At 39.7% G+C, this 24547-nt stretch overlaps 1 protein-coding gene across 1 annotated transcript in view; it reads right to left on the bottom strand.

Annotated features, from left to right (window-relative positions):
* tpte2.S (transmembrane phosphoinositide 3-phosphatase and tensin homolog 2 S homeolog) overlaps positions 1-24547 on the bottom strand; it is a 35706-nt gene that overhangs the window by 5659 nt on the left and 5500 nt on the right. The window contains exons 2-15 of the mRNA XM_018247986.2: positions 20120-20190; positions 18793-18867; positions 18088-18135; positions 16035-16196; positions 15072-15191; positions 13716-13815; positions 10949-11012; positions 10288-10352; positions 8748-8808; positions 7414-7495; positions 7156-7244; positions 6118-6179; positions 4517-4597; positions 331-436 (exon numbers count right to left, since the gene is read on the bottom strand). Of these exons, the coding sequence (XP_018103475.1) occupies positions 331-436; positions 4517-4597; positions 6118-6179; positions 7156-7244; positions 7414-7495; positions 8748-8808; positions 10288-10352; positions 10949-11012; positions 13716-13815; positions 15072-15191; positions 16035-16196; positions 18088-18135; positions 18793-18867; positions 20120-20169 (1165 nt within the window). The 5' untranslated portion in view covers positions 20170-20190. The remainder of the gene's footprint in view (positions 1-330; positions 437-4516; positions 4598-6117; positions 6180-7155; positions 7245-7413; positions 7496-8747; positions 8809-10287; positions 10353-10948; positions 11013-13715; positions 13816-15071; positions 15192-16034; positions 16197-18087; positions 18136-18792; positions 18868-20119; positions 20191-24547) is intronic.

Raw genomic sequence — 24547 nt, 5'->3', positions numbered from 1 at the left:
AAATGAGAACCAGATATTTATGCTAACTTGTTTAACCCAGAATAAGGAGTTTCATATCATAGACATCACATAGAATGTTCTGCAATATGCTAAAGAATAAGGATTGCTTGCATTTGCCATTTTAGCTTCAGCCTTACAACCTACTTATCTAATTAGCTGACCTGTGAATGATATAATACAGACACACTTGCGGTCTCTTGCCATGCTTAATTGTTGTGTCAGTCTCATATACGCCACAGCATTTAGCCGGTCTACACAATGAATATTTAAATGAAGCTGCATAAATAATGGATAGGTACTGACAGTAACCGCTGGTCAGACTATTGTTACCTTGTATAGAGTGGATTCTGATACTTCTGATCCTGAGTTGTTTCTCTGGAGGAAGTTGGCGGTTGAATTTGTTCTTCAGAACTTCATAGTATGCAACATACCTGCTCTGAAACATAGCAATGAACCTACAGTGAGTTAGGAGGGGTGCAGAGGGAATACTATTAGCCTCCAATTCAGTAGCTCAATATAAAATTCATACAGTGATTTAGAACCAACCAACACAAGCCTCCAAAAGACTGAACATCAGTGTCGGACTGGCCCACCGGGAAACAAGGAAAAGTCCCGGTGGGCCCAGGTGTCAGTGGTCCCTCATGCTGCTAAACTTTTGGCTTATTTCATGGCCATTCCCTATTCTATGAGAACAAAGAGGCTAAATACAGTAGATGGAATAATAGATTATAGTATGTAAAGAAAACAAACTAAGAAAATAGAGGTTGATTGAGGAGATAAAGAATATTAGTACTTAGAGTGGGCCCCTGGTCTAAGATTTTTGGGTTGGCCCAGTCCGACACTGCTGCACATAACATTATATTGCTAACATACATACAAAACAAAAACATGGCTCAAGTGAACACATTTAGGACTGCCTGATCAAGCATACTGTCCTGTCTCTTTACACACACGATAAAGTAAGGCAAGGATCAATAATTATGCAAATACAGTGGATGTAAAAAGTTAACCTCCCCAGCTTTGTATGAAATCTCCTCAAGATGCCCTGTGGTTGGCATATGTTCTAACTGACCCTGGGGTTTTAGGGATATTACCTAACTTGTAAAGGGGAAGGGACCACATTATTTTTGCCTTTGGACTCTACTCTGTGGATAGGGTCGATGTTACTGGATATAAAGTACTGTACAATCAAATAGAACTGGTATATTTACCCTGAATTCTTTCTAGTATAAGAAACACTTGTGTCCATCCAGAACATTCAATTAGTCAGTCCAAAATCGGGTAATGATACCATGAGACGCGGATAATTCTGATGCAAAGTGCTTTTATTCAGCAAGACGACATGTTTCCAGCTTGTCAGCTCTTTATTAAATGTGAACAACAACACAGTGATGCAAACTATAAATACTTTATAAGGGGTTGTTCACCTTAAATCATATAGGTGTTTCCGGATAGATCATCAGAAATAACAACTTTTTCCAAATACTTTCTCTTTTCTATGTGTCACCATTTTTCCAATATTTAAGTGTAAAGTGTTTGGAAGGTGAACAACCCCATAAACTCACTCCCACCTTCATTTTAATTGGTCATCCAACAACTGCTGGAAGGATTTACAGCCTAGGCGGCCAATGAGACCAAGGGGCAAATTCACTAACCTGCGGAGATGCGCTAGCGCAGGCTTCGCCACACTTCGCCGCACTTCGCCAGGCAAAGTTTTGCCAGGGTGCCGCTAATTCACTAAAATCCGAAGTTGCACTCAGGGAGGCGAACGGTAGCGAAGTTGCGCTAGCGTTAATTCGTCAAGGAAAGCGAAGTTACGCTAGCGATGCCTAATTTGCATAAGCCGCCAAGTTAAAGTACAATGGACGTATATGTAGCAGCAAATACATTACACTACACAAGCCTGGGAAAGCTTCATTAAATAAAATAGAGTTATTATATTGCCCTACACATGTGCCCAGTGTATAGTTTAGGTGCCATATGTTAGAAAATGTAGGGGGTAAGGAGGGTACCCCCAAAAAAATTTAAGTTTTTTTTCAGCCTATCACCCTTAAAAAAGGAAAAGACGCCAGCGTTTTTTGGGACTCTATTGCACTTCGCCTGGTCTGAGGTGGCGAAGGCAAGTCTGGCGCAAGAGGTAACGTTCAGTAAAATGCGCAAGTTAGTGAATTAACGTAGTTACGTCCCATCGTCATAGCGCAACTTCGCCTGGCGTAAGGGTGCGAAGTAGCACTAGAGTAGGTCCACTTCGCTAGCGAATTTACACCAGCACCCATTAGTAAATCGGCGAAGTAACGAAATGACGTCACGCTGGCGAATTTGCGCTAGCGTTAGGCACTTCGCACTTTAGTGAATTTGCCCCCAAGTCTATAATGTTCCAAGTGAAAGCCACATAATCCAATATATTCTTATCAAACAACATACATCCAATGATACATTAACAACGGTAATATGTAACAAGTACTAAATGTGTGGAATAATGTTTCGACTGACATTAGCTCTAGCAGGCCCATGGAAGGCAGTGCTGAGGTTTAAGTGATTTAAGGATTTTACTGATTTTTAACAGCACAAGCAGAAGAAAAACCTGAGAAAGGGATTCTTGTTGGACTACAACTCTGCAAATATTGGACTTATGTTGTTTGAGAAGAATATACTGTATTGGATTATGTGGCTTTCACTTGGAACATTAAAGACTTACAGGGGAATGTAATAAAAGTCGCACAGAGCAAAACAATTCGCACCAATAAGACTAAAAATCCACATCTCGCAATGTAACATTGTTCCTTAAACTGTTATTGCATTGCGAATTTTAATTGCGCATTGCGACTTTTAATTGCGCATTGCGAATTTTAATTGCGCACTCATAAGAAGTGCTTGAAGGTGTCGTAATCTTTTGGAGCAAACATAACGACTTTTTCAGTAAGAAGTTTTATTACATTGACTGCGCATTGGCGCAAACTATAAAATTCGCAAACGGTCTTTCACTGTCGGAAGTGGACGCTAAAGAGTTTCCGGGCTCGCAAAAGCTATATTAAATTCGCACAAAGCAAAATTTGTTCGCGCAAAGGCATAACTTTTCGCATTGCGAATAGTTTTTCCGTTAGCGATTTTTATTACATTCCCCCGTTGGTCTCATTGGCCGACTAGGCTGTAAATGCTGCCAGCAATTGTTGGTTGACCAATTAAAATGAAGGTGGGAGGGAGTTAAAGTATTTCTAGTTTGCATCACTGTGGTGTTGTTCACACTTGATAAAGAGCTGACAAGCTCGAAACATGTCGTGTTGATGAATAAAGGCACTTTGCAGCAGATTTATCTGCGCCTCATGGTATCATTAGCCAATGTTGGACTGATGTTGCTGGATAATCTGAAGCAGGAAGCCTAGTAAGGTCTTCAATAAGGAGTAACCAAGACATTCAGAGGCCTATTTCCTAAAAACCTTTGCTCACGAAATTATAAAAATAAATTGACCAAACTCCCAAACCTGAATCCCCTAAATTTATCAATAATTATTCTCGAAAATAATTGGTGCAATAAAAAAAGTTTCCACAAAATCGTGCACTTTTTCTGACACTTGAATCGTGCAACTTTTTAGAGTTGTCACCTGAAAAACTCAAATTTATCAGATAATCAACTGAAAACCAGCTCAAAGAACCTGAAGGTAAAAAACGTGTTTCGATTGGTACCATCTGTCATTGACTTCTATAGGATTTTGACAGATTTTAGCTGGAGTATTTTCAGATTCAAATTTTTATCAAATAATAAATCTCAAAAATGTTTATTTTTTTCCTTTAAAAAATTTAGTTTTTCCCAAAACTCGACCAGAAATATTTGTGGTTTCATAAATAGACCCCTAAGTAATACCTCATTGAAACCGCTATGACAGAGCTGTGAGCTGCTATGAATATCCAGCGCTATAAATAAAGTCACTTTCCTTTATTTCTGTCCTTCAGCCAATTCATTGTTCCTATTTAAGAGCTACTAGTGAGGAGAGGGTATACAGTACACACAGTGGCACTCAGGGCCGGCCTTAGGCCAATTGGACCAATTGGGCCCAATTGGGCCCCGCACCTCTGGGGGGCCCCGCACCACAGGGCAGCACAGATAATATTTCCCTCAGCACATGATGCTGCCTGGCCTGCCCCCAACTTTGAGAGTCCAGCCCATCCCCAAATCCATAGGTCTAGCCTGCCCCCAACTCTCATAGGCCCAGCTTTCCTCCAACCTTGATAGGCCCTGCCTGCCCCCAATCCAACCAAGCCTGCTCCCAAGCTGAATCGTCCCAGCCCCAAACTAATTGGCCCAGTCCACTCTCCTATTTCCTCCCTCTCTCTCTTACCCTGTGTGCCCCTATTATGTTACCTTGTCTGCCCCTTTCCTTTCTATTTTGTGCCTGTATGCCCTTATTTTCCTAAATACTTGGTGTGTCAGTAGCCAGCAACACTTTGTCTAGGGGCCCCGCCAACATGGTCCCAATTGGGCCCCACATTTGATAGGACCAGCCCTGGTGGCACTTACCTGAGAAGGTGTTTCTACACCTTGGAACTTAGTGCTTACACTTGTATCAGTCCGTCTTTCTCCAAAATAATCCAAACTTTCCTGAAACAAATTGCAATGATCAGGATTTAGCACTTTTGTTTGCTCAGCTTTACTCACTCTCTAGAATACTGTCATCCAGCCAAGTTCTAGTTTATCAGTTCATTTTAGGCGGTAAGTATCAGGGTGCTGTTGGAATGCTTGGACTTATGTGAGGGAACATCTCAGACCTTATATTGAGTATCAAAGAATTATACCAAACACACCAGAATATTGTACAGCTATGATTCTACTTATTATTTCATCACATTAGGACCATATCATATAAATGACATAGTCAAATGATCAGTTTGGTTGCAAATAAATTACAAAGAACTTGATGTGCCAAAATGTAGAACCAGGCCAACTGATGGCCCTACTTAAACTGTATGTGTGTACCACTGGCATTTACATGTTGTTATATACACCATGCACTAATCTTCCCACTTCAGTTGTAGCTTTACTTTAGTACAGGCAGGTACGTCCAACCTGATGTGCTCCAGCTAGTGCTGATCTACATCTTGGAGTCATTTACAGTTCAGAAGCTGTAGGCAGGAAGAATCTTTCTATAGATACACTATGGGGCTGATTCACAAAGGGTCGAATATCGAGGGTTAATTAACCCTCGATATTCGACTGGGAATTAAAATCCTTCGAAGGATTTTAGCGCAAATAGTGCGATCAAACGATTGAAGGATTATTCCTTCGATCGAACGATAAAATCCTTTGATCGAACGATAAAATCCTTCGATCGAACGATAAAATCCTTCGAATCGAACGATTCAAAGGATTTTAATCCAACGATAGAAGGAATATCCTTCGATCAAAAAAAGTTAGCCCTTCCCCATAGGCTTACATTGAGTTCGGAACTTTTAGATGGCGAACTAGGGGGTCGAAGTTTTTTCTTAAAGAGACAGTACTTCGACTATCGAATGGTCGAATGGTCGAACGATTTTTAGTTCGAATAGTTCGATTCGAAGTCGTAGTCGAAGGTCGTAGTAGCCCATTCGATGGTTGAAGTAGCCCAAAAAACACTTCGAAATTCAACGTTCTTTTACTTCGAATCCTTCGCTCGAAGTTAGTGAATCGGCCCCTATGTAAAGGTGGCCATACACGGGCCGATAAAAGCTGCCGACAGACCGTGTCGGCAGCTTATTGGCCCGTGTATGGGGCCCCCCGACGGGCTTCAGCGATCGAGATCTGGTCAAAAGTCGGCCAGATCTCGATCGGATGGGACAAAAAATCGCGTTGGATCGCGGCCGCATCTAATAGTTAATGCGGTCCCGCGATCCAACCGCTCGTTAGGCATCGTTAGGATCCGATCGTTGGGCCCTAGGTCGGATCAGCCCACGATCCCACGATCCCATGATCGGATCAGCCCGATATTGCCAACATCAAGGTGGGCATATCGGAGGGAGATCCACTCGTTTGGCGACATTGCCAAATGAGCGGATCTCTCAGTGTATGGGCACCTTAAGTTGGCTTAGCACACTCCCTATAGAATTTTCCACACACAGGCAAATGTAATGATTTCTATTACTTACCACAGCACTCTCGAACTGGTCACTGTCAACAAGGTATGTGCAAACCATGGTGCCCGTCCGTCCTAAAATACCAATAGTAGAGCAAGTGTAACTACCATAAGGCCAGCATTCACTGCACAAAATAGATAAGGTTGTCTTTACAACATTTATGTTAGAAAAAAAATTGATTTAAATGAATAAATACAGTGGGAAATTAATTTTAGTAGACAAACAAAAACAATAGCCGAAAGCCTATGGAGGAATGTATAACGTCATGTATGATGCCAAACCCATTAGTGACGTAACTCCTATACAGTATAAGTCACATTAAGGGCAGAGACACATATGGAGATTCGAGGAGATTTAGTCGTCCAGCGACAAATTGCCTCTTCTTTTGGGCGACTAATCTCCCCAAACTGCCTTCCTGCCAGCTAGAATGTAAATCGCCGGTGGGATGGCACTCGGAGAACTTTGTTTTCCGAAGTCACCCAAAATTGCCTCACAAGGAAACTTCGGGCGTCTTCGGAAAACGAAGCACTTTGAGTGCCGACGGGAAGGCAGTTTGGGGAGATTAATTGCCTGAAGAAGAGGTGATTTGTCGGAGGGCGACTAAATCTCCATGAATCTCCACATGTGTCTCTGCCCTTACACTTCCTCAAGTCAAAAAAGGAGCACCAGGTATGACATCATTTAGTTTTAAATGCACATCATTTTAGTGTACCTAACTAAAAGCCTTAAGCTGGCCATACACGCAAAGATACGCTTATTGGCAGGGTCATCAAATGAGTGGATTTCTCCCCAATATGTCCACCTTGAGGTGGGAAATATCGGGCTCATCCGATCATGGGCTCTATGACCAAACGATCGTGTAAAGCACTGCGTATCTTGACAGCGCTATATAAATAAATGATGATGATGATGATCTCAATGACAGGAATATAAGGACCACATAATGAGCCAATGCAATTTGGCTGTAATACAGAAAACCCTTGCTGTGTTCCTGCAGCAGGCACTGAATCATTGGGTAAAAAGCTTTACAAGCTGACAGTGAAGTCTCACCTTTGCCTCCTTTACAGTGAATAGCAATAACATTTTGGGGATCCTCTGCCATCCACGCCCGTACACTTGCAATGAAAGTCAGCATGTCCCTGAAAAATAAAGTTGAATCAGACTTTGGCTTAACTTGAACTTTTTTGGTACATTCTGTTAACGTTTGTACCGTGTGGAATATGTCGGTGCTTTAAAAATACTTGTCAAGAATATTAATCAATTGTAACAGATCATATCTTTCCGGCTATATAATGAAAGATAACTTACTCCAACACTGGGACATTATGATCATCTATAAACACTCGCTCCACGCGATAGTGAAAGTATTTAGGATCATATCCTTTTTCACCTATAATAGAGGAAGCAAATACAGAATTTTGTTTCTTTCATTTTATGTCCATAAAAGGCCACTATACTCTTAATCAGGGGGGTTGGCAGGACACCAGGAAAAAGCCCTTGTGGGCCCCGCCGGCCCAGACCTGCTATTGCCGCTGCCACCGACCTCCCTGCTACATTGGTATTGTTTTATCACATTATTTTGTAGAGGCTGTGAGCAAACCATAGGATAGGGCAAATAAAAAATTATGGTATAGTGCAGTGTCGGACTGGCCCGGCGGGATACCGGGAAAAAACACGGTGGGCCCGACCCCTAATGGGCCCCCGCCAGGCACGTCCAGATTGTACTTGAAAGAAAAAAAGTTTTTTCTATATGCCGCGCAGCGCCATTTGCGCATGCACACGGCACCTTTCACTGAGGAGCGGCGCCTACACGCAAGCACGCCGAGCAGTGCCTTCGCGCATGTGTGCTCGACGCGTCATAGTAGGGGGGCAGGGGGGTCGGAGGGGGCCCTGGACAGTAGTCCCGGTGGGCCCCGGGCCCCCCAGTCCAACCCTGGTATAGTGGCCCTTTAATAATTGCAGGGTATGAAGTTACAAATTCTTATGATATTGTATTATCAAACCAAATCTCAGCCCCAATTAGTGTATGCAAATTAGGACAATGCAGGGCTAAGAAGAAAAAAAGTGCAGCTTCCTTATTCTTGTAACAGAAAGTCACTTAATTTTAAAGATCTGAGTCAACCGAATCCTGCTGAAAAAGGCAGAGTCCTGGCCGAATCCTATATTTGGTGCATCCCTCAATATAGTATATACGTGATATTTCCCAGTGAGGCCCCAAAGCCTTCCTACATTGTTGAGCCCCCTCTCTTCTGCAACTCTGACCATCCATGAATATTAAGGATGCACTGAATCCACTATTTTGGCTTCGGCAGAACCCCAGAATCCTTTGCGAAAGATTCGGCTGAATACCGATCCGAATCCTAATTTCCATATGCAAATTAAGGTTGGGAACGGGAAAACATTTTTTACTTCCTTGTTTTGTGACAAAAAGTCACGTGATTCCCCTCCTCGCCACTAATTTGCATATTAAAATTAGGATTCGGTTCGGCCGTGCTGAATGATTCAAACGAATCCGAATCCTGCTGAAAAATGCTGAATCCTGGCCGAATCCTGAACCAAATCCTGGATTCGGTGCATCCCTATTAAATATTAATCTAAATATAATCACATGCATTATAATATAGGACTTTAGTGAAACTTACTGCACAGGTTGTAGATTTTGTAGTGATCCTTATGCTTGGAGTCTAAAAACCTTGCAACCTCCTGTAAAACAAAATGAAAACATTCAGTTAATATAGTGATGTAACTACCATTCAGCAGACTTTACAACAACGTAATTGCCCATGGAAAAATGGTTCCTGGATTGGAGGGTTTACTGCCGTGATCCCCAACCGGTGGCTCATGAGTGACATGCTGCTCCCCAAAACTTTTTATGTTGCTCCTAGTGGATTCAATGCAGGAGCTTATTTTTCGATTCCTGACTCGGAGGAAAGTTTCAGTTGCATAAAAACCAGGTGTACTGCCAGACAGAACCATCTATAGGCTATCAGTACACATAGGGGCTACAAAATAGCCATTCACTGCCATTATATGGCATCCGCATGTCTGCGTTGCTCCCCAACTCTTTTTACATTTGAATGTGGCTCATGAATAAAAAAGGTTGGGGACCCCTGGTTTACTGTGTGGAAGTCCCTCTTCCCCATCCCATTCTGTAAATGTATACTTCAATGACAAGCAGGCAAGGGGGGGAGTAGGGTCTAATGGGGACGTGTTAGGTCCCCACCAAAGGTTTTTTGAAGGTGGGCCAAGCTAGTTTTAGGTATATCACTGAGTTTATATGAGCTTTTTTTAACATAACATGGTGCAATGTGTTCAGGCACCTTGTTCAGTTGTGGACAAATTACATGACTAGGTTGCCTTTTCTGGAAAACAATACCAACTTTCCTATGTTTTAATGTTTTATTTTTCCATTATTACAATTGGCATTAAGCAAACCCTATGCGTGACCATTGCTCCCCCACTTCTTAGAAGGTAACATTAAATTACAAGTTACAAGTTATTTAGGAATGCACTCTCTGCACTAGCAGAGCTGGATTTCCAGGTTAAAACACAGAAATAGGCTTTTTGCCGCCCCTTATAACAGGCCACTCACTGCCGTCTTAGGATCACATGCATGCACATCCTTTCTTAGTACCAAAGCATTAGCGCCTAATTTCTAGTGCTCTTGAATAGCTTACCTGTGCGAATGGGCGGCATGCTGCCCCTTAATTAATGCCGCACTAGGCCTGGGCCTTTGTGGCTGTATGGCAAATCCAGGCCTTAGTGGAACCCTGAGTACCTTGACCAGAGACGTAACTATAGAAGAAGCAGACCCTGAAGCTGCAGGGGGACCAGGAGGTATAGGGGTCCCATGAGGCCCTAATTCATATACAATTTCAATAAATATTGGTAAAACAAATCAACCTCTAAACATTTTGGGGCCCTGAAAAATAATTTGCTGTGGGGCCCAGTAATATCTAGTTAGTCCAATAGCATTGACAAGCCAGATCCAAATCCAGATTCAAATTTGGTTCAGTATTCAGCCAAATCAGTTGCAGAGTCCAAAAATTGTGCATAGGTGCATCCTTAATGGAGTGCATAAAAAATAAAGAAGTTTACATACAGGCATCAGGATGGATGGGAGAAAACCCAATAAATAATGAGGTATCATAAATACAATTTCAAGACTAATTACAGTCATACCTGTATAGGATTCCTATAAAACGATTGCTTCCCAGATGACGGGAATGACATGGCAATTATACGATCTGTTTAAAATAAAAGGAGAGAATGTGTTTATATAGCACTATATAAGGGATTATAACAGCTATTTAAATGATTACAGATAAAATGTAGAACTTTTTTATTTGGCCGAATCCAAATCCTGCTGAAAATGGCCAAATCTCGAACTGAATCCTGGATTTGGTGCATCCCTACTTGTTATAACAATAGTATATGATCTTTCCAGATAACTTCCTAAAAAAAAATCTGACTGATGTATTTGCATGCACGGTCTGATGACCGAAATTATTTTGTGATTTTTGTCTTCTTGTTGGTGAGTCATTGTCCTATTTAATGAATGGTCAGTCTTACAATAACACACATGACCAGCTTTGTTGTATTTGGCCTTTTTCAACAGGATTCTGCTGAATCTGCATCCCTGGCCAAACCAAATCCTTAAAATCACGTGATTTTCATCACACCAACAAGGAGGTAAAAAAAATTTATATTTAACTGTGCACTTTGCATGCACTTCTCTTTCACCCTTCTCTCCCATAATTTGCATGTGAAAAGTCGGATTTGGATTCAGCCTAGGCATTTGCTTTGTGACTATAATTACATACAATCAAAGACAAGCACAGACCAGTAACATATGTGAGATCCAGGTCAAACCCATCTTTTTGATACCGTCTTTTGTTTTCGGAGACCTGCAAAATATAATTCTTACTGTTACCATGTTACATGCAACATAGGTATATAATATGTATATTAGGTACATATATATATATATATATATATATATATATATATATATATATATGTATATAATATAATATGTACAGGTATGGGATCTGTTATCCGGAAACCTGTTATCCAGAAAGCTCTAAATTACAGAAGGGCTCTCCCACAGACTCCTTTTAATCAAAAAAATCCAAATTTTGCCTCCTGGGAGTGATTGATGATCTAATACCAACCAACGTGGCCAGAACTCGGTTATGCTCCCTTCTGTTCTATGCCAAAAAACAGTCATTATGCACTGGATGGGGAATACCCCTCCTACCATACCCTTCTGGAGACGTCTGATAGATGGAGCTCTTCCTTTAATTAAATTAATGTATGAAAGAAGAGGGGCACCAGACAAATTCAGCAAAGTCGCCGGGTGCGACCCAGACTCCCTGGAACACACATGACCTACACCTGCCTTATAACCTTATTTCCTTATAGGCAGTAATAACTGCTGTTAACGGCTATAGACATGACGCTGCATCTGCACCAACATAATTTGCAGCTATTATAACAATCACAACTGAGATATGTATATTATTTTTTTTTTGGATTGTTTGTTTTGCGTTGTTAAAACAATAAAAAAATTGAAAAAATCCAAATTTTAAAAAAAATATTTACTTTTTCGGTGTAATAATAAAATAGTACCTTGTACTTGATCCCAACTAAGAAATAATTAATCCTTATTGGAAGAGAAACCAGCCTATTGGGTCTATTTAATGTTTACATGATTTTCTAGTAGACATAAGTATGAAGATCCAAATTACGGACAAATCTGTTATCCGGAATACCCCAGGTCCCGAGCATTCTGCATAACAGGTCCCATACCTGTATAATGTTTTATCATTTCCACGTGATACAAATCAAAGGGAAACTGTGCCCCTATATTCTTGATGAATCTTTACTAGGTGCTGCTGAAATATTGGCTTGGGGATTTAGAAATCTGCTATTCAGTAAGCTGCAGGTGACCTACCCTGGGTCCCTATGACTATATAAGACCTAGTTCCAGCATAAATGTAACATTTGGACCATGGGTGTCCACAGAGGGGAGGCAAGTAAGCTAATATCACATAAGGTAAAATCCCACTAAAGATGAACCTATTTATGACAATGCAGAAGATAACCTAATTAAGGTTTGCCTTGGGGTGGGAAGTATAAAAAAAAATGTTTTGTGTTGTTGGTAATTAAATTTAATTTCTTGGAACTAGCTGGAGAAGTCAGGGTGGGGCAACTGCCCCCTCTTGCCCCCTTCTGCAGACACCCAGGGTCTGGACTGAAAAATGGAATTGCACAGCTGATAGAAAATAGCAGTCCTGTTACTGGAGGTTGTTCACTGGTGTCCTGTAAATTGGATTCATGGAAGAGGAACTGAAAGGTAACAGAATGGTGGGAAAAATATAAAATGATTCTGTCTTTCATCATAATTATCTTTGTTGCTTAACAACCTCTATTTACAATTACAGTCAAAATTGTTGTAAATAAGCATGGTTTACACAAAGCAAGTGTTTTGTCCTTTAGGCACAAACCTGTGGCATACCAGAAATGATTATCTCAAACTCCTGTCCTACTACAATCAACTATGAACTAAGTCAGCAGTGAGGCTCAGACTACATGGAGTCAGGCTTTGACAATTTCACTTGAAATACTTGTGTTCCCTAAAGCACTAAATGCATTAAATGGCTGAACATAAGAGAAGAACAGCAACAGATTGGTACCTCTTATTGACTACACAATGCATTGTAAAAAAGTATACTGTAAAAAGAACATTTTGGATATATACAAGGCCAGAACAAGAGGTTGGCACAAAGGCACATAACTAGGGTGGGCACAAGGACCCTAGGTACCTCCAGCCCCGTGCATCAGGATTAACAAGCAGGCAATTGTCAAACTGGGTGGGTGAATGGAGTTGAAAAGTGGAGGAAAGAGGTGGTGGGCAGGAAGAGGGGTGAAAGATGGGTGGGGACATACTGGGAGCCCTTTGCTTTTGACCCTTCTGTATATTGTAGTTTATACAAGCCACTAAGCTAAGCAGCAGAGGAGAAGGTTGGTAAGGTAGGGCATCACCAATAGCATCTTAGGAGAAGGCCAGTTATTCTTTATTTTATTATTGTATTCATTTACAGTAAAATAAAGTGAAAAAACACTAGAAGCAGTCAGGTGAAGCAGGTACTGAATAGGTCATTACACCAGCCAAATGTTCAACAGGATTGCTCTATTACAGCATATTTACAGTTTATACAACTTTCAGGTGGCTATGATCTCACCATTAAGCCTGGCTTGTAAAGTTATTCTGTGTAATTTAAATGGTAATAAAAAATAACACTTTCAAGGAAATGATTTCATTTGAAGTCATCTAGTTAAATATCTACTAAAGTACAAGGTTCTATATTTATAAACACCAGGATTATGGCTGGCATAAAGGCAACGTGATCAGGATACTGCCCACACACTGCCTGGTTTCCTCCATTGACTTACTAATGATTGATTTTTAGCTTGCCACAAACATTAAAAGTATTCATAATAAATATTTATAAAGCAGCCCCGCACATCTGGTCCCGCACATCAATACCTGGGGTTACCTAGTAATAAAACCATCTCTATAAATATGCCAATAGAATTAGACTCACCATCCTTCTTGTTACTTTCTCGAGTTGCCTCTTCTGAGATGCCAGGCGGAGGATTCTCACTAATATGATAATTCTCAAAGTTCGGAGAAAGTTTACCATTCTAGGAAGAATACCTTAAATTAATTAATCTTCAAATTTTTCATATGGTTCATTCATAAAAGAAAAAAAATTATATATATATATTAGTCTCTATCTTTGCCAAGGCAATAGCATATAGCACAGCATGGGGTAGGTATGATAAGACTAAGATGGCAATCTAGTTCTTTCTCTTGAATCTGACCTCTGAAAAAATATGGTTGGGAGTATAAAGAGACCCCAATAAACCCAAGGCAGGGTATATCATTCTATATAAGTGAGGAATAGCCAGCACAATGGCTAAATTCCTCAACCAATGTTTTATAGCAGAACCAAGTAACTGACCAGCCCTCTACTCCACCATGGAGACATACTTGATTTATTACCCTGTTGAGAAACCATCCAGAATTGGGTCCACAAGTGCCAAGTATAGGAAAAGAAGCCCCTTAACAGAAGAATCAAGAATAAACTGCTTCAAGTGCAGTTTAAGAACCATTGACAAAAAATTGAGGCCAGCGACACAACAAATTGTGGTGCACACAAAGAAATTTGTTGGAAACACAAAGTTTTATATTTATTCTGACCTGAGCCCACAGTGTTTTAAAAATGCGCACATAAGTTTAAAATGTGTGCACAAAAGATTTTTTTTTCCGCACATAGCCAAGAAAGAATTAAAGGAAACATTGATTGACATTTGGCACTCAAGATGTCAATTAAGCATTAAACATTGGGTCTGATTAAATTAGTTGAGAACTCATGAAAAATCCAATGAGGCTTAATGGAAAACCTTATGGAGAATATCCGGATACAAACGCACACCCTGGCCCTCCAAAGCAAACGAAACCCTGGTGCCCAGCAAAATAGGTATTGGCCACCTATCCAAATGTACTGCAAGAAGTTCACTGGCACACAGGTAATGCTGGCAGGGTGAAACCCTTGCTTTAAATTTATTTATTGCTGCATTAAATAGATTTAAAGCAAGGGTTTCATTCTGCCAGCATTACCTGTGTGACAGTGAACTTCTTGCTTAATGGAAAACCTGCAACTAAATTATGAGTTCTTCATCAATTAAACCTACGTCTAATTGCACCATCCTCCTATCCAGTGGCATGGGTTTATCAAGATTGTATGGGCTTTGTGTGCAAACCATGCTCTACGGCAAGATACAGGCTTTGGTAATGAGTCAACATACTCCATCAATCGTTTTCGTTTATATCTACCTAAGTTGCTGGCAGCACCTTGGGGTTCTTATTTTAATAAGAATTGCCAGTCCTTTATTACCTTGGAATATTAGTAGCTCCACTGAAGTCTGTGAATGCGTACACCAGAGTGACGAGTAGCGTCACGATAACAATAGCAGCATCAAATATGTTCAGCTTGGAACTGAAATACTGACTGAACCTAGGAGGTAAAAGAAGGGTAAGGAAAAATGCAACAAAGCACCGTACAGACATCCTATTCATCATTAACCAGTTATATATACATATATACACATGCAGTGGCAATCTCGAGGATCAGTTATAGGTTATACAGTATGTACTGTGAAAAGGAGTGCTAGCAGATCATTGTGGGCATCACATTAAGAAATGTGAGGTTTGAGGAAATCTGAGAGGTCTTTGTGTGAAAAGTGAAATGGAAAGAGTCACAATATCGGTGTCTCATCCTTTCTAAATAATTCAGTGCAATGTCAGCCCCCCTGCCATCTCCCAGTGATATTTTTCCCCATGTACCAATAGTAGCCTGATGATTGGTGTAATTGCAGGATATGCATTTTTTATCATGTTTGTTTTTTCTGTAGAGAACTCACTGGAGCATACCTGCTTAATTGTATGCTTATTAGAACCATACCACTGCTTCCTTGCCTATCCTGTGTCATTTTGTTTTTGTGATCATCATCATTACTCTTACAGTATATCATGTTATTCTCATTAAGTACTATTATTATCTACATGCAATAAGAATACACAATAGGCTTTTGACTGAATTGACCAAACGGGCACAACAATCCAGTCTGTCAAATGTGATCCAACATAAATGATCTGCCAGTCCACAAAACAACTTCTTCAATGACAAAAGCCAACAGCCACATTTTAGCACACAGATTTCCCCAGGCAAACCAGACAGTATCCAACCAAACCAACCAAATGGCTGTCAATTCTATTGATCTACCCCACCCCCTACTGCTTGAAACCAGTATTTAGGAAGCCAAAACTTTGTGAGCCAATCAGAATGTATTTCACTCACCCTTCCACGAAGATATGTAGAATTATGTCAATAAGAAAGAAGAAGGATATGGCTAATGAAATGGATGATATTGCCGTGGTGGCCCCGCTGCTTTTGTCAGTCACAGACAGATCCACAATTACAAGAACAAAGTCCACAATGATCAGGACAACTCCAAAAACCCTGAAAGTACAGAAAATAAAAACCAGAACACAAAGATGATTTCACGTTCCTAAGAGGTCTCATGCAAAAAATCAAGAGCTAATACGTTCCACTATTCAGACTTACATAATAACATGATATTATTTGCTTTCTATTACTGTTGAATGTGTGTCTTGTCCAACTGGTACTTACAAATGTTATTTTGGGGGTGTTTCCCCAAGCTGGGAAGCATGTTTTTAGCTGCACTATTGTGCAATAACCCTAGTATTTATTAAAATTAATTAGTGCATGGATTTACATTGGATTTATAAACTCATCTAAATCAAAGGTGCATAAATTGAAAAAACATAAATATTTTTCCCATAGACTCACAAATTCCAGAGAAAAAGTCATGAAAAAAAAAAAAATGATAGGAACTGTTTCCCAACCCTTTCCCCTTAGGCTCACAGAGTCACGCATTTACATTAAATCAGGTGAGAGAGGGGTTAAATAACTCGGTTGGGAAATGGTTTGTTCGAGTATCACGGTTTCTTTTCGTACTGTGGTATCAGGTATGTTTGTATAGAAAAAATAAACATTTATCATTTGCATTTCCAATTGCGTTACTGCCCTTTTTTTTTAAGCCCAACAGAATGAGTTCATTTTAAAATAGGCCAGAAAATGCTGTGATTACATTTTTTCGTGAAATATATGTCGTTATACAGATGTGATAGCGTGGGATAGATTGGCTTTTACACTGGCAGAGAAAAGGCACAGTGGGGGTCATTTATCAACACTGGGCAAATTTTTTCATTGGCAGTAACCCATGGCAACCAATCAAATGGCTGCATTCATGGTTCTGCTTGCAGCTGGCTTTAGAAAGGTAATTGCTGATTGGTTGCTATGGGTAACTGCCCATGGGAATATTTTCCCAGTGTTGAGTTTATCTGTTATCTGCTGTGTATACTGTGCCTTTTCTTCTGTTTTAACTAAGAATGGCTGCCCCCATGGCTACACAGCAGCTTGTTTATATGAACTATAGTAGAGATTCTGAAGCAAACACACCAGTTGTACCAACAGTACATTATGGGGCAGATTTATCAAGGGTCGAATTTCGAAGTTAAAAAACTTCAAAATTCGTCCATCGAATTTGATACTTCGACAGTCGAAGTATTTTTTCGATCGAAAACGGCCGTAAAGTAAAAATTGATCGATAGACTAAATCGTTCGAATCAAACGATTTTACAAAAAAAATACTTTGACTACTCAAAACTTAGCCGAACACTCAGAAAGGTTGTAGGAGGTCCCCCATAGGCTAAACAGCAATTCGCAGGTTTAAGGCGGAGAAGTGTCAAATTCGAAGTTTTTTAAAGAGATGGTACTTCAATTTTCAAATGGTAGAATTTTCGAAGTTTTTTCAATTCAAATTGAATTTTGGCCTATTCGATGGTCGAAGTACCCGAAAATTTTGCATTCGAAAATTCACTTCGACCCTTAGTAAATGGGCCCCTAAATGTTTATTACTTTAAAACGCTTTAATTGTTTGGTGTTACAGCTTTATTGCATCTTGTATAAAAAAGAAAAGCCTGATGCGTTTGGTGTCCCCACAGGACACTTAATCATAGTGATTAAGTGTCCTGTGGGGACACGAAACGCGTCAGGCTTTTATTTTTTATACAAGATCCAATAAAGCTTTTTTGTTCTACTTTACTAATATTTTGAGACTCCTGGACTTTACTCAATTTGATCATATTTTTGGGGTGTCGGAGTAGTGCCAGCTCTATTTTTCTGGTTTTGATCCTATTACATAACCCAGTAAGGTGCCTGCAGGGGTTGAAAGGGTGTCTGTTGTAATATCTTAGAGAATGTGCCTATTTTACATATAAATCACCATTATTATTATTCAGGACAGTAAGGCAGTTGCGGTTTATACCTGAATCCAAAGGACATCACAAATGGAGAAATCACTTTCCTCAGTTTGCTATAACAGAACAAAGAAAAAAAAGTAAAATATAACATCATACCTTTTATTTATGTACAGTGCGTGTACTGAAGTAATTGTGTCTTTGTTTTTCAAAATGTACACTGATATATTGAAGGCAAGTTCTGTCCAACTAACCCCATGTAGTGGAACATACCATATACATTAAACTTATAATATCCAACAAAGGTTCTGAAAACCACTTTAAGAACAGTGGGTAATTGGGAAATTTGTCACCTGCGATTATTTATGCGCGACTGCAGGCGTCAAATCTCCTGAAAATGTGCCTCCCTTGGAAATAACTGAAATCACTGGCCGGTAAAAACAACATATCGCAGAGTCGCCTGAAGTAAGGCGACTTCGGAAGAACGAATCGATGAGTTGGTATTACTGCAGGCAATTTCAATTATTTCCGATGGAGATGCATTTTCAAGAGATTTGTTTTCTATAGTCGGACAGGCAAAAATCCCCCGTCGGCCACTGCAATTAAAGGCCCTACCTGGCTCAATGGTCTCTAGTTGGTAACAGTATTGCTGTAAGGTAACGTCTGTCATTGTATCTGCCATTGTCAGGCCATTCTCTTCCCTGATACAGATAATAGGAGCTGTGGTTCATGCGTTAAATGCCTCCTGTGGTTCATATGTTACATGCACTTACTTCCACCATGTTGCTGGCTCCTCCACTTCACTCTTCCCATTATCAATTTCTACTTTCTCCTCAGTATTGCCAAACCTATATACATATTAGACATAAAACAAAGACAAATGGAAACAATAATGTTGCTTGAAACTGCCATTTTCAACAGGCCCTCTTAATTAAATGGTCTACTCCGCCCTGCAGACTCATTAATATGCACGTGAACATTTACCAGTAAATGGCACAAAATAAATGTACAAACCCAAAACAATCTGAGCCAGTGTTATCACACATTATAAAGTGTTCTCTAATACACAACTGGCCCACAGACCTGTTGTGGCTCCAGAGAACACACTTTACCACTCCTTCCCTACAATATGAAATTTCTCCCTCTAATGGCAAAGTAAAATCCTATAAACACGGTTCTGTGTTTATTGTCAATTGTCAGTATTTGCCCTCCGGTTTAAAAACAGTTACTGATGTCTCCTCCTCTGTTTACTCTTTAATCTAGGCCTATTATATAGTCCATGCATCTTAGTGAGATAACAACCTTTCATGAAATGTTCTTGTTTTATTGCTAATAAATATAACCAGTAGTAGGCAAACTATAGGTACTGTTAAAGCTAGATGTATGTTTCTCAAATGGACACTGTAATAAAAAAAGTGTATTTGCCTGTAAAGATATAGTACTATTATTACTACAGGGACAAAGCGTGTTGCTTCCTGATTAATAGGGTTCCATATGATACTTCTCATACCACCTTATTATTATTTTTTAAGGAGGGTGGTAACCCATCAGTATCATTGCACTGGAGTCCATGGTTACAATGGTTACAATCAAATATATACAGAATATAAATGCAGCACCAGGCGATGCTTTGTTTTGCACCCCAAAACAATGTTTAACTTCACAGTAGACACTGAAGCACCCCTCCAACATCTTTGAATAATATAGGCCAACAGGTATAAGTATAAGCCGAGGTAGACTTTTTCAGCACATTTTGGGTGCTGAAAAACTCGGCTTATACTCAAGTATATACGGCATACAGTACAATATGACAGGTGAGCAAAAGAAGATGGTTAATATTTCCAACCAGTGTCATCACCACAGTGAAGATAACTGCATAAACATAATCTGACCCTTAAAGGGACATTATCTATACTAAGATCTATTTATAAAAACATTGCTTTCTCCCAGCACTTTTTCTCTGTGCAAACCAGCTTTTCTTGTCAATGGAGATCAACGGGAAGACCTGTGAGTTTAATATGTTAACAACTGACAGATTGATAGATGGTCAAGTTAATTCTTAGCACAGAATAGCTAATGTGATCTCAGGTCCTCACTCACCCATTAACCATGGAAGGTTCTTCCCTCTGCTCGTATCTTACACTTGACATGGTTCTTGTTACTTGGTAGTTCTGTAGAAAGAGATGTGCATTATCAATTTTAGTTAATGGGTACATGTGCCGCCTAGCAGTACCCTAAATTCCATAATATCCTGTTAAAGTTCTACCATATTTAGATCTGGTGACTGGGCAGGCCATAGAAGGTGCATAACTTAAAGGGATACTGTCATGGGGAAAAAAAACTTTCAAAATGAATCAGTTAATAGTGCTGCTCCAGCAGAATTCTGCACTGAAATCCATTTCTCAAAAGAGCAAACAGATTTTTTAATATTCAATTTTGAAATCTGACATGGGGCTAGACATATTGTCAATTTCCCAGCTGCAACAAGTCATGTGACTTGTGCTCTGATAAAATTCAATCACTCTTTACTGCTGTCCTGCAAGTTGGAGTGATATCACCCCCTCCCTCCCCCCCCAGCAGCCAAACAAAAGAACAATGGGAAGGTAACCAGATAACAGCTCCCTAACAAAAGATAACAGCTGCCTGGTAGATCTAAGAACAACACTCAATAGTAAAAACCCATGTCCCACTGAGACTCCTTCAGTTACATTGAGAAGGAAAAACAGCAGCCTGCCAGAAAGCATTTCTCTCCTAAAGTGCAGGCACAACTCACATGACCAGGGGCAGCTGGGAAATTGACAAAATGTCTAGCCCCTAGGGCCCAACGATAACATCCTAACAAATGGGAACAGGCTGTCGGATCGTAGGACCGCATCAATGAACAGATGCAGCCGCGATCCAACAGGATTTTTTTGTCCCAGACGATCGACTTTCGGCCAGATCTCGATCGGGGAATCCCGTCAGGGGGCCCCATACACGGGCCAATAAGCTGCTGACTCAGTCTGTCGGCAGCTTTTATTGGCCTGTGTATGGCCACCTTTAGAGCCCTTCATTCCTCAGCACCAAACTACATCTCATCTTTTATCACTATACTGTATGTTACTGGCTGAATTCTCTGCTTCTCTCACAGCAACGGCTTGGGTGTACCCCCCAACTGCTAATGCTGTTTCCCACATCAAACCCTTCTGTCTTGCTGCTCCTTATATTTGGAATGTCATTCCTGAATTTCTGCAGAACTAAACACAAAGACACCTCTTGGAGCACTTGCATAACACCTGAACTAGGACCTGACAACTATATGGCAGTGTCATCCACTGTAATTTGTGTCCGTAAGTTACCCTTTCATTTAGACTGTAAGCTTTATGGGGCATGGAGCACTTAATCCGTAATGTAACTGTACTGTATAGTTATATGTATTGTATTTTGTACTTACAGTATTTGTATTTACTATAGCAATGGCCCCCTGCTTGTGCTACTAATTTATTGTTCTACTGTACAGTACTTTGCCGTCAAGGAGCGCTATATAAAAAATATTTATACATTTGAGTCACACAACTGCTTCGAATTACAATAGCAAAGCAGAGTTTATGGACTACTTTGGCTTAGAATTGATCATCTAATCTTGATGAACCCATGAGATATATGCTAGCTATATTCTATCAGTGTAAACCCGATTTGGAACAAGTAGTTCCCAGGCACAGGTGCACCAGAGACACCCCCCACCATGCATTTTTGTTCCAGATTTGAGCCAGCGAGCTTCTGGCAGGCCCTTAGGGGGTGTTGTGCAATCGCACCTCCCACAGCCACAGTAATTCCACCCCTGCAAAAAGCTCTATAAGTACAGTATTTAGTAAAACTAAGTCTAAAATAACTGGAGTTTTCTTGAAAGTGTTTTACCATTTACTCATCTAAGCAGCTTCTTCAACTGAAGAATATGAACCTCAACTAAATATGAACCTCAGTTGAGTTTCATACCTCCCAACTGTCCCTTTTTCGGAGGGACAGTCCCTCTTTTGACAGCTCAACCCGCAGTCCCTCATTTGTACTGGAAAGTCTCTCTTTTCTCTGCACTGAACAGCCAGAAAAAGAAACAAAGTTTCTCACTTAATTGGCTTTTAGCAGAGAGCCCAGAACAGCCACAGGTGCAAATAAGATAATTTGTAACAATTTTGAGACACAAAAACACAGTTTAGATAAGGAGAAATATTCTCAAACTTTCATAACCTGCCAAATTTTGTAAAAAAAAATGGTAATTAGGGGGTGTGGCCACAGAAAGGGGTGTGGTCAAAAATTGCTGTGCTACATGCGGAAAAAAATTTTTTGTCCCTCTTTTTACTTCCAAAATGTTGGGAGGTATGGAGTTTCATTATATTACAAAAAGGATTCGGCTGTGGTGTCGATGGAAATGAACTCTCATTATCACTGTGGCTCACAGCCAAACAAGGTGCCACTGGTTATGTGTGGTGAGTGCTCTTCAGAGCTCACTGAATTCACATATAAATTAGGCCTTAAATAAAAACCAGAGGTCTTTGTGTAGCAAAGACAGTAATAAGGACAGTGGAAAATGAGGTCATAAGTTATACACACAGTCAACATTAGAAAACCTCATATACCCAGTACATACCCAGTACATGTGCAGACAGGTTTGTTACTGCACTAGTTTTTGTGTTTAGTGTTTTTATGTAAACCTGAAATTGATTATACATTTTTTTCCAGGAAATTCATAGAGATCTGTCTTCTGCACCTTTATCTTCTCACTGACAGAGGAACAACCTCAGCAATCTGTCTCTCCATGGGCAGTTTTGTGTCAGAGTCAGCTATTTTAACAGACAGTTACCTCCAATACATTTTCTAAGGGAACACACACACACAAAACAAAGTATTTGATCTAACTGTCCAAAAGTATCTGACTACTGCATGTAGAGAGACTGCTGATGCTGAGAGAACAATACTGAAGAATAATCTGATTATTTCATAAATGGCCCTAATTCTTAATTGATTTTAGTTTCTTATTTCCATATCATAAATGTATTTTCATATTCATGATAGTTTCCCTTTCAGATTGCAGGGATGATAGATATAAATTGTTATTCAGGTGGCAATATAGTCAATAAAACAGTAAAATAATCAGACCAGCCTATGTATCTATCCCTTTATGTATGGAAACTTATTGAATTGAATCCGCATTTTGCTTTATTAGATATGAAGGACTCTTTTCTATTGGTAAATAATATCTCTTCAACTAATTTTCCAGTTGAAATTTTCGATTTTTGCTGGTTAGTTATGGCAGCTAGCCGAAAATCTATATTTCTATGTTGGATTAAAGATAAGTCTCCCAGCTTGAAAGATATATTTTCATATTTAAATTATTTATGTATTCAAGAAGTCATTAGATATAGAGTGGATGATTTATCTCAAAGGAGTAAAATTGAGCGTAGATGGTCTTTTTATATTGCAACTCTAGAGGATAAATAAATTTATCCATAAACTAATGGGGAAAGGTGACTGAAAATGTAGATATATTATATAAAAGCTATTCACATAACTTGCCGATTTATTCATTAATTCTTTTTTTCTATTTGAATCTTAAAATGTATTGTGTGAAGCTTGAACCAAGGGAGAAGAACAGGTCTATTTCTATTTGTTTTAACATTTTCTTGTTTTCTTGTTTTTTGTTCTTATGTAGCTTCTTTTTGAGGATCATTTACTTGAATTTGCATGTCAAGTAAGCATTTCAATTTTATTTATTTATTTTATTGCAATAAAAAGAATTTGAAAAGGAAACTCATTGTACTGGAATGTCATCATGTGTTGCTGTGACACAACAACACAGTCAAAGGTCAGTTTCGTCCCACTTCAGTTTTAATCAACGATCCATCAACCACAGAAACAGGTCAATGCTATGTGGCCATCCAAGGATATGACTAAATCAGATGAAGGCTGTGACTCTCATTTCTAGAGCAGAGAAAACCTTTTTACATGGGCTTATATACTCCTAATAGGAGTGTATTCTATACCAGCAGAAAAAGCTCAGAGAAAATGAACACGTCTCACTAGTTTTTGAACATGATCCCCCCCTCCCCACACATTGTCAATAAAGACAATGAGACTCAATGAGAGCATCACAATGAATGTATTCATTTGAGGATATTCACTATTCATATGGGAACTGGAAGATAAATAGTTTCCATTCTATTGCCTTGTCCTATCTGTTAAAATCAAAATGTTGCAATGATCATTGGAAACAGTAACGTTTTTTAAGTACTTATAAGTTATACTTTGTATCCTTTTCCTCTGGTATTTAATGATTCTATGGTGCCTAATCCTTCTCTCCATGACTAAGTCTCATACACACAAGTGTTCTAGTTGAAGGCTTATCAGACAAGTTTCTGCCAAATGAGTCATAGGTAGATTGAGATCTTTCCAACAGACACTACTGGCAGCAGTGGCAATGCTGCCATTATCATCCACAGCGCATATGCATTTGCACATTCAATGTAGATAAGGCAGTTGTTATTTAATTTGCGA

The sequence above is a fragment of the Xenopus laevis genome, chromosome 2S (genome assembly GCF_017654675.1).
Source record: "Xenopus laevis strain J_2021 chromosome 2S, Xenopus_laevis_v10.1, whole genome shotgun sequence".
In the NCBI taxonomy this organism is placed as follows: Eukaryota; Metazoa; Chordata; class Amphibia; order Anura; family Pipidae; genus Xenopus; species Xenopus laevis.
The sequence above is the reverse complement of the archived record's forward strand: the minus strand, read 5'-3'. Positions and strand labels throughout refer to the sequence as shown.